We start from the raw sequence: 13,960 nt of genomic DNA on the forward strand, positions 1-13,960 counted from the left end.
AACGTTCTAAAAATTCATACAATCATTACAAGAGTACCTACAGAGAAACCATGATGGGCATCACATACAAATAGCTATCAAACCTGGAAAGAAAGAGAAGTAGGAAAAAACCCAACATTGGTTTGCTCCTGTCTAATCTAGTTTGTAATGATCTAAGTTGACAGTTACTAAAATATTCCATAAAATACATATTATTTTATAATATATAATGCAAGCAATAAAACACAATTAAAAATGTTAGAGAAAGCCTCTGAAAAAAAAAAGAAAAAAATAGGACAACTAGGGCATACACTTCCATAGCCAAGGTAAAGATAAATAAAAAATTGATTTCTTTCAGACATCATGTTTTGTGTCACAAAAGTATCCATCTGTGCAGCATTCTGTTGTTACAGAGTGGAAAATTGCGTATTGGCTTAGGGAATTTAATGAATCAGGATATAAATGGCTGAAATACATAATACTGACATAAGAAATTAATAATAAATGATGAAGTCATAAATAATACAATATGATGTAAACCAAATGTATGAGGGATACGGGGTGACCATGAAAAGAACTCGAGACACTTTAAAAAAAAAAACAACAGACAATTACAAAAAAAGAACTGTCCAAAATGGAATGAAAAAATATTGTGGGAAAATGTGATCAACAACAGGTTCGAACCAAACTGAAGTGAGTGTCTCCATTCTGAACTTGGAAAAGCTAGAAGTGAATGCTTAATTTTCACATTTTTGTTTATAAGCAACTTGGTAACAACTGTACAACAACATGAAACATGTAAAATCCATAAGATTAGATAATGCATTGACCATAAGACTTTGAATTACCCAAAGCCACCCTGGTCCCATTGTTATGTCTCTGGAAGACACATGCATTAAACCAGTTTATCCAAAGACAGTAATAAGTGGCAGAATCTTCTTTTGGGGAAGTTTTGCTTTGCCAGCTGGAAAAAACCCACCAACAACATGACTGATCCAGAACTGGTCAACTGAAGAAAATCAGGGAGGTGATTCCAAAGAGTCACAAGTAAGTACTCCTCTTGAGCTTTTATTAAAGTGATACTGGAGGATAAAAATTTATTCTGTCACCTGTTTCATTTCTTCTTCTACATGAGAAGATATGGAGGAGTTAACAATATTAATAATACATGGGAAAGAATATGAAATACTGAAAGCATCTGTGGTCTGTGGCAAGGGTTCAAGTCCACTCCGCATAAAGTGAACTAGCATGGTTCTGGATTTGATTTGCTAAGCCACTGTTTTTCCAAAAATCAATGGTGATACCTGCACGGCAATTTCAAAAGTTATTTGGGAAAGAAAATAGAAACCTAGGAGGGGTTAGAGAACAATATTTAAGAGAACATAAGCAATTCCCAGTCATTTGCAAAAGCTGTATTAATTCTGCCAACTATTTCAAACATCACAATAGAAAGCACTGCTCCCAGTTTCTCCTTTGCTTAATATGTTAACTGGTTATAATTTTAATTGTTTGCACACGCACACAAAGGCAGCAAAGAGGCCTGGTACACCTGGTGATGCCATTCCAGCTGTGTAAATTCAGGGGTTTCACTACGTTAGCACGTACTGCTTGTGCCAATACACAGGAAAGATGATGATCCTCATTATGCTCATGCTTCTATACCTCTTGGATGTCACAGAAACAATAATAGGGCTCTTCTTTTCGGCACTGAGTTTCTGATACCGCTAACAGTGGCGGGTGGCATTGTGAAGCAAGCATTACTCTTCTTCACAAGAGCACAGGAAATATAGTCAGTACTCCAAGTGCTCCTGGAGTTTGGTGGCACATGACATCATTAGCAAAGTGCACATTTTCATTCGAGAATTTCATATAAATAGTTCAAAACTAGTCTCAGAGTTCACAATAAAAAATTGATGAAATTACTAAAGACGCTTGACTCTCAAAACTATTGGTACTATGGTTATTTCTTTCCTCTGTAAAAGTCTGTAGCTGTTGCTTTGTGTTGCAATTGTAAGAGAGAAAAATGTGAAGGATTTTAGATGCTTCAGTTTCTGTGGATCCGTAAAACTCACATTTCTTCTCTGAAATAGCACATATTTGATTTCTGTTTCCCTGACAGACCTGCAGCTACAATGACTACTTGAAAAAACCTGTAGTTACATGAAATACACAGTGAAGAGGGCCAGTATGAGATTACAGCCATGTTTTAATTCTGATTCCTATCTAAGTTCTTCAGGCATTTTTATTTTTATCTTATGTCAACTTATGGTTAACACACTAATATTAATGATATACTTCCACAGTTTTACTTTTTATCAAACTATAGTTCATTGATACATATCACACACATAAGAAAAACTTTTCAACCCCAACTCTCTCACTTACACAGCCCTTTATCATATACTGTTAAGGAGAATCTAAAAATCAGTAAACATTAGAATGCTATAGAATCATTCCAAACAAAGAGGTCATGGCAAGGAGTCATTTATTACTACAGAACAGAGGACAACTCTGATACGAAAGACAAGCAGAACCGAACACTCTCAGAAAAAACTGGGAAAACCTTTACTATACCAAAAAACAGACTTAACAAAATCACTATGGTAACTATCAATGGCATGCATAAAGCAAACCGCAGATTTCCAAAAAAACACACAGGCTGAAACTGCACAGATACCGTGTTCTCTATTACGTTGCACATAAACCATGACCATTGTGCCAAGGCAGCAATTTTCAACCCACGATGTCACCCATTCCTTATGAAGAGTTCCATATTACAAACTTCCTTTGCAAAGGTAAAAGTTACAATGAAGCCAGTGGTAGAAAAAAATCCCTTTGACTCCCTTTGCTTTGTTAAAAGGCAGAAAAAAAGTTCAATTGATGGTACCACATAGGTATGAAATTACTTTAAATAAAGGTAAGGAGAGCTATGCAGACACCAGATGGCACACTCGTTCAGTGCAGATCAAAGTGAACAACTTAAATGGTACACATCACTACTATTCAAAATCTATCTCTGAAATAATTATTTAATTTTCCAGAAAGATGACAGTAATAAAAAGGGAATTGTCAGAGAAGAAGAAACAGCAGTAAATCAAAATATGATTATAAGGAGAAACAAGTCAACCGTGAAGCCTAATTACACAGAATTATATTTTCTCTACATTTTTAGTTTCCATTCTCCTGAGAACTTTCATTTTCTAGAAAAGCAAAATGATTGCAGCATTCCTGCTGTCAAGCTACACTATCACTGAATCTAGCAATTAATTTGAAACTGCCGTTTCAGACTTAAATATAAAAGAGAATTTGAGAACTAGCAGGATTGCTTTCTACCCTTTTTAACACTAATTTCCTCCAAATACACATTTGGAGAACTGAAACAGGAGGAGGACAAAAAAGCCAGAAAAACTCAGTTTGCAGGGTGTTGCTAAAACAAGTGATTCTTTCCTGGAAAACTGAACTTAACTGTACTTATTTACAGAAGTGACAGATATGCTAGTTACCTTTACTTACAGACATACTAATATTTACACCATTGGAATACCATTTGGAAAATACTTCCACCTCTTCATGCCTTTGCTGCATTAAAAACAAGTGATCTTTCATCCGCAGGTTTTTTCCTTGTTTTCTTAAAAACCAAACCAACCAACCAAAACAATCTCCAAAACCCAAGCAAAGCAAAACAACCAATGAAACCAACTAACCAACCAAAAAAACCCAAACCAAAACCCCAGCAAAAAACCAAAACATAACAAAACAAAAACCCACACAAAACCAAACAAACCCATCCCAAACCCAAAACCAACAAACAAAAAAACCAAAAAAAACCAAACCCACAAAACTCTGATACACTCAATTCACTTCAAGCATTGTGGAAAAGCTGCATCATACTTCTGTCCTTTTTATATTAGATCTGAAGCCAAAAGAGTCCTATACTATCACATCTCCATGTATTTGGTAAGTTAAATGAATTAGTTTTTACATTTGCATTGACATGTCATAGACTCAGTTGAGCTTTTATATTCAGTGATGAAGAAAACAAAGTATTTTACAATGTCCTTTATAATAAAAACCTTAAGTTTCAGAAAGCTGAGTGACTCTTGATTATTTTTTTTCTAGAGCAATAATGTTCAGTCGACTGCAATTAATCTTTTAATTTCATTATGTCAAAACCACTACGAATAGTTGCTTTAAAAGGTCTTCCAGGTACTTATGTAGAAGTCATATTTAAATGAGTTGACCAATCATTGGCGATGCTAATTAAAATTATGACTGATAAGTATGGATAACTGGTTTAAAATTATTTGCTGTTTTCATGAAGCACTGATACTTACACTCAAATTGGAACTGATGTTCTGTTTTCCCCTTGTAGGCAAATGTTATCCAAAACTTGAATCTATGACATCACATAATTAAGCTACACAACAGATGTTTGGAAACCACTTTGGTAGAAATGCTTCAGGTAATTACAAGATAACAATCCTGTTTTATCTTTAATATACTTGGAAACAAAACAAAACAAAACAAAAAAATCACTCTTCTGCTATCTTTTCCTACTTGAAAAAACAGCAAGAATACTAAACTGTTCTAAATATCAGTATTCATTTGTAAAACAAAAGCAGTACACAGAACAAGCCCCTATGTTAAGAACAGTTTGCAGGTGCTTTGTCGAGTTTGGGGGTTTTTGTTTCTCTCTTGGATTTTGTGGGAGTTTGGTTTTGGGGGTTTGTGGTTGTTTGTTGGTTTTTTTAACTTTTAAACTTTTTTTACCTAGATTACAGTCCCTTAGGTTCTTCCATGTTCTGAAGAATGAACAGAATACTGTTGGCTACTAACTCTTTCCCCAAAATGTAGACTTTTTATGGTTAAACAGAAAAATCACTATCTGTTCATCTGGATTTTATCCAATACACTTACAGAAAAAAGATTTTCAGGTTTTAAATAACAAAACTATGTTTGATATCAGAGTATCAGAAGGCTTTATTTACAGGCCTCAACTATTAAGTTTCCAAAATGCCCTCACAAAACGGATTTCATCTTTATAACACTGGGTAGATAGTTGCTTCTCAACAAAAAGGAATAAAAAATGGAATTTCCACTAAAAAAAACAAAAACAAACAAACAAAAAAACCCATACAAAAACCCAAACAAAAAACCTAAATAACTCCCTCCCCAAAAACCCCAACAAACAAACAAACAAAACCCAAACAAACCAATCAAAAAAAAAAAAACCAAAACCAGAAAACAGCCTCTAAAATGCTCATTAAGAGTACCAAGATCTGACAGTATTTATTGAAAGATGGAATATTCAACAACACAAACACTACTTGACTTTAAAGGATACAGCAAAATTACAGGAAAAAGCATTCCTTACCACCTCTTAGAGCACACAGCTAGCTCCAACTGCACAAAATTGCATTAGATGTGCATGTATGTATATGACATTTCTTACAGAAACTGTTACACTTCCAGACGACAGCATATACAGTAGGCAAATCACAGCTTACAAAATTTTTAAAAATTCACTGAAATACACTGAAGATAATTTTTTTTGAAGGACAGGATAATCCTTATTTTGCAAAAATATGACACCAGACTAACAAAAATTATTTTAGCAATGACATGCTCAATAAAAAAAATAACCTGTGTATTCTTTTTTAATTCAAGGATAGCAAATGAAGTTGACATTTATTAAAAGCTGATTTCTTTATAATATGGATCACCTCAAAAAGACTCTGAAAACTGGAATATACATAGCTGAGTAGAGCAGAAGCATTAATCTCTCAACTTACTGCTGCAAAACACTATTTGCATTTCTTTAAAGTATTTTCTAAAGAGATAGTTATTGTGCATTTTTAATCTTCATTAAAAAAAGACTCTAAAAAAAAATTGCACAAGTTTGAAAAGACAGTGTTAAAAAACATATTCAGATTTATAAGAAAAAAAAGTGTTTATAGAACTCTGGTTTATGCAATTAGCTATTGATTGTATTAGTTATTAGCTAATCTTCAGCTATTAATTTCTCTGAAATTAACTAGCAGCAGAGATAAAAATTTGTGACGCTTATACAAGTGTGAAATTGGAATTATAGAGATTACAGATTTTAAAAAAACCTAGCTTAAAGAGTTATGCACTGAAATGCATAAACCTAAAAGGTTACTAGATAGGGTTTTAACTATATAAAGCATAAACAATTAATTCAATTCTGTCCACAAATACAGCCATTATACAACAGAACTAAGTATAAGGACCTAATGTCTTGTTCATTTACATTGATTTGTAATTTGTACAGAGCCTGGCTCAGAGTAAAATTATGATGTATTTAAATTTACCCTTGTATATATGGTCTTTCTTAGGAAGTTTAAAGTCAGAAAGGTATCCCTGTAAACTTAAGTTAAACTTCCAATGTGCAATATGATAGTTGCTCTCTCCAAAACAATGCAGTCCAAACAGCTGGATCTTCTCTCTGTCCTTCGATTTCTTTGAAACAGCTGCTGTACAGTGCAGAAATAACATCAGCCCATTACAGGATGAGGATGGTCACCTCACAAACAGGGACAGAAACAAGGCAGAGATGTTTAACGCTTTCTTTGCCCCTCTCTTCAACACCAATGACAGGCTAAGGGGGTCCCAGTGCTGGAAGACCACAGTTGTGAAAATCATCAACTCCCAGTCAACCTTGAACTTGTGCGGGATTTGCTGCTCCAGCTGGATCCCTGTAAGTCTACTTCAGCTGATGGGATTCATTACAGAGTACTCAAAGAGGTGGTTGATGTCATAAGGCCTCTCTCAATTGCATTTGAATGGTTCTGGGAATCTGGAGAGGTCCCAGCTGACTGGAAGCTGGCTAACATTGTCCCAGTTTTCAAGAAGAGCAAGAAGGATGACCCTGACTACAGGCCTGTCATTCTCACTTTGATGACTGGTAAAATTATGAAGAAGATTGTTCTGGGAGATACTGAAAAACACTTGAAGAACAACGAGGTCATCGTTCACAGCCAGTACGGTTTCGTGAGGGGAAAGTCTGTCTTGTCAAACTTAATTTCCTTAGATTACAGTAAATGACGTAGCATCAGACTGGCAACTGGTAACTAGTGGGGTTCTGTAAGGCTCCATCTTAGGCCCAGTTCTCTTCAACATCTTCATAAACACTTGGACCCAGGACTCTAAGGTATACTAAGTAAGTTTGCTGATGTCAAACAAACCAATGTCAAAAAGTTGACTCCCTTGAAGGCAGAGAGGTCCTGCAGAGGGACCCAGACAAATGAGAGGGCTGCACAATCACCAACTGTATCAAGTTTAACAAGGGCAAGTGTCCGATTCTGCGCCTTGGATGAGGCAACCCTGGGTGTACAGACAGACTGGGAAATAAGAGGCTGGAGAGCAGCGTCATGCTGGGGATCCTGGTTGATGGCAAGCTGAACATGAGTCAGCAGTGCCCTGGCAGCCAGGAGGGCCAGCCATGTCCTGGGGTGTATCAGGCACAGCATCAACAGTTATTTGAGAGAGGTGATTGTCCTAGTCTGCTCTGCACTGGAGAGACCTCACTTTGAGTGCTGGGTGCAGTTTTGGATGCCACAATATAATAAAGGTATAAAGCTATTAAAGCTATCAAAGGGCATCCAAAGCAGGGCAATGAAGGTGGTGAAGGGCCTTGAGGGGAAGATGTTCAAGGAATGGCTTGTTCAGTCTGGAGAAGAGGAGGCTGAGGGGAGACCTCATTGCAGTCTACAACTTCCTCATGAAGGGAAGCAACGGGCAGGCATGGATCCCTTCTCTCTGGTGACCAGTAACAGAACCCAAGGGAATGGCCTGAAGTTGTGTCAGGGAAGGCTTAGGTTGGATATTAGGAAAAGGTTCTTCACCTAGAGGATGGGTGGGCACTGCAACAGGCTCCCCAGAGAAGTGGTCACAGCACTAAGCCTGAGAGAGTTCAAGAAACTTCTGGACAATGCTCAGGCACATGGTGTGACTCTTGGAGTTGTCCTGTGCAGGGCCAGGCGTTGGACTTTGATGATCCTTGTGGGTTTCTTTCAACTCAGAACATTCTGTGATTCTATGATTCTACATAGATATACTCTGAAATATTTGAAAACTAATAGATGGAAACACTACAGAGTACTCACAAGGTTCTTTTAAAAAGCTTATACAGCTCTAGGATATAAAATACTGCACTGGCACACAATTAATGTAGAGAACTGTACAAGGGAGAAGCACTGTCCTGACTCTGAATAACCTGCTTCAGTCTTAGTTCTCTCACAATTCCAAATTACAGGAGGAAACAGTCTCCAGTGTCATGTAGAAGTTGTGAACAGTAGCGTACTTCAATTGTCACAGGTCTTTGGCCATCTGCCCTGGTTTTGGCTGGGACAGAGTTCATTTGCTTCTTAGTGGTTGGTATAGTACTGTGGTTTTGGGATTTACTATGAGTATTCTGAATTGGAAGAGATTCACAGGGATCATGAAGTCCAGTGAATGGCCCAAAAAGGGATTGAACCCATGACCTTAGCATTTTTAGCACTCTACTTTAACCAGGTGAGTTAATCTAGCCTCAACAATGCTGATAACACTGATGTTTTGGCTGTTGCTAAGTTATGCATAGCCAAGTCAAGGACTTTTCAGTGTCTTATACTCTGCTAGGGAAGAACTGCACAAAAAGCTGGGAAGGAGCATAGCCAGGAGAGTTGACCCGAAGTGGTCAAAGGGATATTCCACACCACAGAACATTTTAACAGTATATAAACTGGGGAAGTTACCCACAAGAGGGCCAATTGCTGGAGGGGGGAACAGGCTGGTCAGTGTTTGATGCTCCTCTTTGACAGAGTAGCCCTGTCAACAGGGCAGCAAAGATGCTATCTTGCAAATCTGTATGTTGCAGAAAAGTAGAGAACTGGAGAGAACTGAGACTAAAAATGCAAGTAGAGGAACAAAATCTTTCTCAAACTGGTAGCAGTAATTTTACCGCAGTGCAATCCCATACAGTGCCAACACACTAGTCCACTCAAAGTCAGTTAATTTCTACACTACATACCATAATATGTGCAGATATACTATGTTAACATATGAGGTGCCAAATCACCAGTGTAGCACCTGTCTTGCTCATAACAGTGTCACAGCACGAGAGGAACACTTCAGAGCAATCAGACTTCTCTCCATTTAGCACAGAAGCTTGGCAGTTGTTACACAGGCCTTAGAATAAACCAATCTTGTCTTCCAAAGGATTTCTGAACAATGCCTTATCTATCACTCCTTTGTTAATTACTACTATGAATGTCTTTCCTTCAATACCTTTGGTTCTCTTTAGTCCTTCCAAAATCATGAATCCTCACACCCTAATACCACTTCATAAGGTATAAAAAGAGAGGAGAGAGAGAGACAAGAAAAAGGGGAGACGAGATGCAAAGGGTTCAGTAAGCAAGAACCCAGATAAGTCTTCTTTCTGGGTGAACAACAGCATGGCAACTGTCAGTTCAACTGACCCAGGCAGCTCTAAGATTCCATGTGTTCTTACACATAAGGAAGAAGGGTACTTTCCCTTGATGAGAAGAAGAAAGAAAAAAAAAGTTTCTCAAACTTTAATTTTGGATTACTCACAATCCTAATAATTTAAACTAAATTAATGAGTTTGGCTGTAGTCATCGTTAAAGTTCTTCTTAGTCATAGACCAAAAAAGGGAAGCCATTAGGGAAATCAAATCTGTGGCCCAAAATTAAAGCAAACATTTAAGGTTAGATCAGGAAAATACTTGCTTAATCCTATCAGTGTATGCTCAGAAGTTAAGTATAGTATCTCCTAGTATAATCATAAGAAGTCTGGAAAGTTCTGTGAAGAAAATAAAAGTTGTGCAGCATGAGAGTTGAAGTTTGTCTAACCCTAACATGAGAGGGTCTAAACAATCCCTGATATTAAGAAATATATTGAAAGATGAACCAAATATATTGGAAGATGTCCAAAGAGTCATGGGAACACTACTCATGCCCTAAACTGGACTTAAGTGCCCTTTGATATTTTTATGTACTTTTTATAGGTGATGTGACACACCACACATGAAAAACCTTGTTTTACAAACAAGTAGGAGAACAAAATTTTACGGAAAAGAGCACAGCGACTAATAAAAAAGTCCTATTTTCAAATTAAAGATGCTAAATATTTCATCAGCACAGAAAGCAAGTTTTTGCTTCTCTTCTCAAAAAAACTATCCACCATGAAAGTTTAAGAAAACATACAATGACTAGCAAGACTAAGAAGCCAAGTAAAGTGAAATAACAGGGTCTTGTGATAACACAAAATGTGCAGTCAGTCAGCAGATTACCTGTATATAAGGAAATTACTAATTACAGTAATTGATGTATTAAAATCTAGCCTAGTATGTGTCCTCAGTACTACAGTGAAGAAGAGCTGTAAAGGCTAAGTTTAAGTGCAAACTGAATTTTTCCTTAAGCTTGTAGAGCTCTTCAGCTCAGTAGTGTTATTTCCCAGCTTTTTACTTTAGCAAAACTATATATTTAACACAACTAATAAAGCATTAAACAGAGGAAATGGAATATATAACAAAACCAGAACATCAATCAAACTGAAATCTTGCAATTCAGAATGTCCACAACATAACTCATCTGAAACCATGTTATTATTATGAATATGAGCCTCATAACAACAACTCCACCATCATTTACCGTGTTTCTGATTGGAATTTTCTTCGGTTCTGTTGGCACATCCTGAGGAACAAATTTCACTGGTTCCTTAATCTGTCTCCTTGATCTTTTGGTCCCATCTGGTAAGGTTTCCATGGCAATATCAGCCTCCATGTCACTGCTACCTGCCTGGTCACACTCTGAGCATTGCCTGCAAAGTGCAAGATTTTCTTTTTAAGACTGTAGTCACAAAAGCAGAAAAAGAAATATATTGAAGTGTTTGGGTTTAAGATAAACTCAAAAGTCAATAAATCAAATGGACACCTCGAGAAGTCCCTCAAACGTACATTTTAAGCAACCAAGCAAAAAACAAGTAAGATGTTCTTATATTCCTGACACTATTTAACTTTGAAAACCAAGATTTTGAAAGTAGGAATTAATCTTCAAGAAAGATGCACCCTATTTCACCATTTTCATTCTACCACATCTGTAATCTATTCATTACTGCAACTGCTGCCACAGTTTAATCATAGAATTATACAGTGGTTTGGATTGGAAGGGATGTTACAGATCATCTAGTTCCCATCTCTCTGCCATGGGCAGGGACACTTCCACTAAACCACATTGTTAATCTTTACAATGACATGCTGCTGAATTCATTCTGATGACAGCATGCTTTAGTGGCAGGGATTTAGAAGACATGTTTGTTATGAAAATAAATTCTAATATGTATTTTCTAAGGGAGCAGCTTTTAAAGCCAAAAAAATAGTTAAGAGACAATTAAAGATACAGAAGATAGAGACATAAATTAACAAACTTTAAACACTGAATTGAAAAAAATCACAATCAGAACTTCAAAAACTAATAGATGCTAAAGTAATGCTATTAACAAGCTCTATAACAGAATTAACAAGATAGGAATTCATCAAGATTTGTTCTTACTTGCAGAAAATCATCTTATGCAAAGTCATACATGCGGATGTTCACTAAAAATATGTTAATGAAAACTCAAAAATTATACTCACTGGTAGGAGCCAATTTTGTAATTACTTCTCACATTACACTTCAAACTCAAAAAACTGTAACTCTTTTCAAATGAATCCCAATTCATTTGAACCACTGTTCTCATATTACAACGTTTTTCTAATAATATACCAACCAAACAAAATATCAACATTATGTTCTGCTATTGAGTGTCATTAACAGGGATAAGCACGTTAAAGTTATCTAAATGAAGAAGTAAATTTGCTTTGGAAGGAGACAAACAAAAACCATGTACTCAATTATCTAAAGTTAAATGTTAATACACACTTGTGACAAGAAGGCATATCCATCCTGCATAAACAAAAGCACAAAGTCAGATACGTCTGTTGTGTCTGAGTCGATTTCTTCAAATTTACGTGTTCAACAGCAATAGTTCCTCTCCTGTGAACTTTAGTAAGGGCTAACACAATATCAACTCCATCAACTCTCCATGTTTTCTAATTCTTTCAAACTAATCCAAGCAGTATAATCTCAGATATCTCCTGGCTACATCTGAAGACAACAGGAGTCACCATGGTCTGCCAGACAGACTGGTGGCTACCAAGTCAAAATAGAGGGGATCTAATCCTGGACTGGGTAACATGTCAGGGTAACATGTCAGGGTATCTAACATGTCAGGGTAACGTGTCAGGGTAACGTGTCAGGGTAACGTGTCAGGGTAACGTGTCAGGGTAACGTGTCAGGGTAACGTGTCAGGGTAACGTGTCAGGGTAACGTGTCAGGGTAACCCTGACTAACTCAAGACCATTCTCCTTCAACTTTTCCACATGTAAAATTTAGATAATTGTGGCTACATTGTAATGTTATGAAGATTCATCACCTCTTATCTCAAAAGCATTTAAGTCTGCAGTAAATAGGACACATGCAAGTGCTAATAATACTTGCTGGTCTAGAAAAGCAGAAGTACTACAGGGTAGACTGCAAGAAAGATAACAATTTCTCCCCTCTCTCATACAGTATGGAGGCTTTATTAGTAGCTAAAACACAAGGAAGTCAATTTATACACTTTTCAAACAGTTTTGGGCCAGCATACAAGTGTATAGCACTCTATTCTCCCTCCTCTTTACAAGCCTCAGTTCACACCCACTACTTGTTAACACTTCCAGACCTCTTCAGGACACTACAATATAAAACCAATAGAAAAATATAAGGTACAAAATGCTACTTTTTACAGTTATATGCTTACACAAATTTGTGTGAATATACACACACAAATATGTATTCACACGCGCTTGTAAAGTAAATAAACAAAGGCACGCAGACCAAACTACTATTACTTTAAGATTTTATGGAGAGGAGCTCTCCAATGATGTAACAGGAGAGAGAAGCTTTGAATAGCAACATTCCCTCAAAATGTTGGGTCTGCTTAGCTAAAGGTTACTTTGATTTGTTTTCCTTTATAAGACACATTGTCTTCAAGCTGTCCAACTCAAAGCTTTAAGGTGATTTTCTGTTTGGTAAGCACCAGAGAGCACAGCCCTCCATACCGCTGCAGCATCAGTCATGTCAGTAATTTATGTAAAGGAAAGCACAACTGAAAGTATCTACTAAGATCTGCTTATGCAGATGTAAGCAGTATCTATAAAAATATTCAAAAATACTGTGATGAGCAGTTCTTACAAAACATATATTTTCCCAATTATTATGGTGGAAACATGTGCTATGTATAAATTAAAAATAAGCATTTCACAACTAAAGAGCTGCATTAAAAATCAAGTTTTTATAAGACAAAAAAACAGTAGTATGGCTATACGACAATATTTGGAGTTGGGAACCCAGTCTCTTGGACCTACCACCCTGCACATATGATTTAAATAATTCCTGTTCTTTAGCTCTGTGTTATTAAAAGGAAATTACTCAGGTTTTCATCTACATATGTTCAGACAGTTGTACAGAAAATAACCATGCAGATCAGTAAAGTCCTGTAGTTACATTAGTATCCTATTTACATATAAATAAGTGAAGTATTTTAACTTTGATGTTACTGAGGAAGACAAGAAACATCTCAACCAAAAGATGAGGTACTCCATGCAAGTTCCTAAATTCCATTTTTATGAACAAGAAACAGGTGTCACCTACTCTGAAACAGATGGTGCAAGTGTCACAGCAATCAAAATTAGGAAAAGCTACGTCTAGAAAAGAAAAGCAAAATCACAGTATGACGGGGGTGGAAGTGCTTGTTGTGTGAGTCACAGGACAAAACTTCACGAATACACCAAAGGTAAGGGGGAAAAAGGAAAGTTATAAACATGAACTTACAGTCAACCTCTTGATTTAGTGGAATAGCCTCTACTATCACAGTCGAC

The 13,960-nt window shown here is 36.6% G+C and overlaps 1 protein-coding gene across 4 annotated transcripts in view; it reads right to left on the reverse strand.

The window, feature by feature from the left end:
- Positions 1-13,960, reverse strand: part of PHF14 (PHD finger protein 14) — a 157,645-nt gene that overhangs the window by 92,979 nt on the left and 50,706 nt on the right. For all 4 annotated transcript variants that reach the window (XM_027723217.2, XM_027723215.2, XM_027723216.2 and 1 more), the window contains exon 14: positions 10,653-10,821. In XM_027723217.2, coding sequence (XP_027579018.1) covers positions 10,653-10,821 — 169 coding nt within the window. The remainder of the gene's footprint in view (positions 1-10,652; positions 10,822-13,960) is intronic.

The sequence above is a fragment of the Pipra filicauda genome, unplaced genomic scaffold, assembly GCF_003945595.2.
Source record: "Pipra filicauda isolate LSUMZ 115617 unplaced genomic scaffold, ASM394559v2 scaffold66_size7647185_pilon, whole genome shotgun sequence".
NCBI classification, from domain to species: Eukaryota; Metazoa; Chordata; class Aves; order Passeriformes; family Pipridae; genus Pipra; species Pipra filicauda.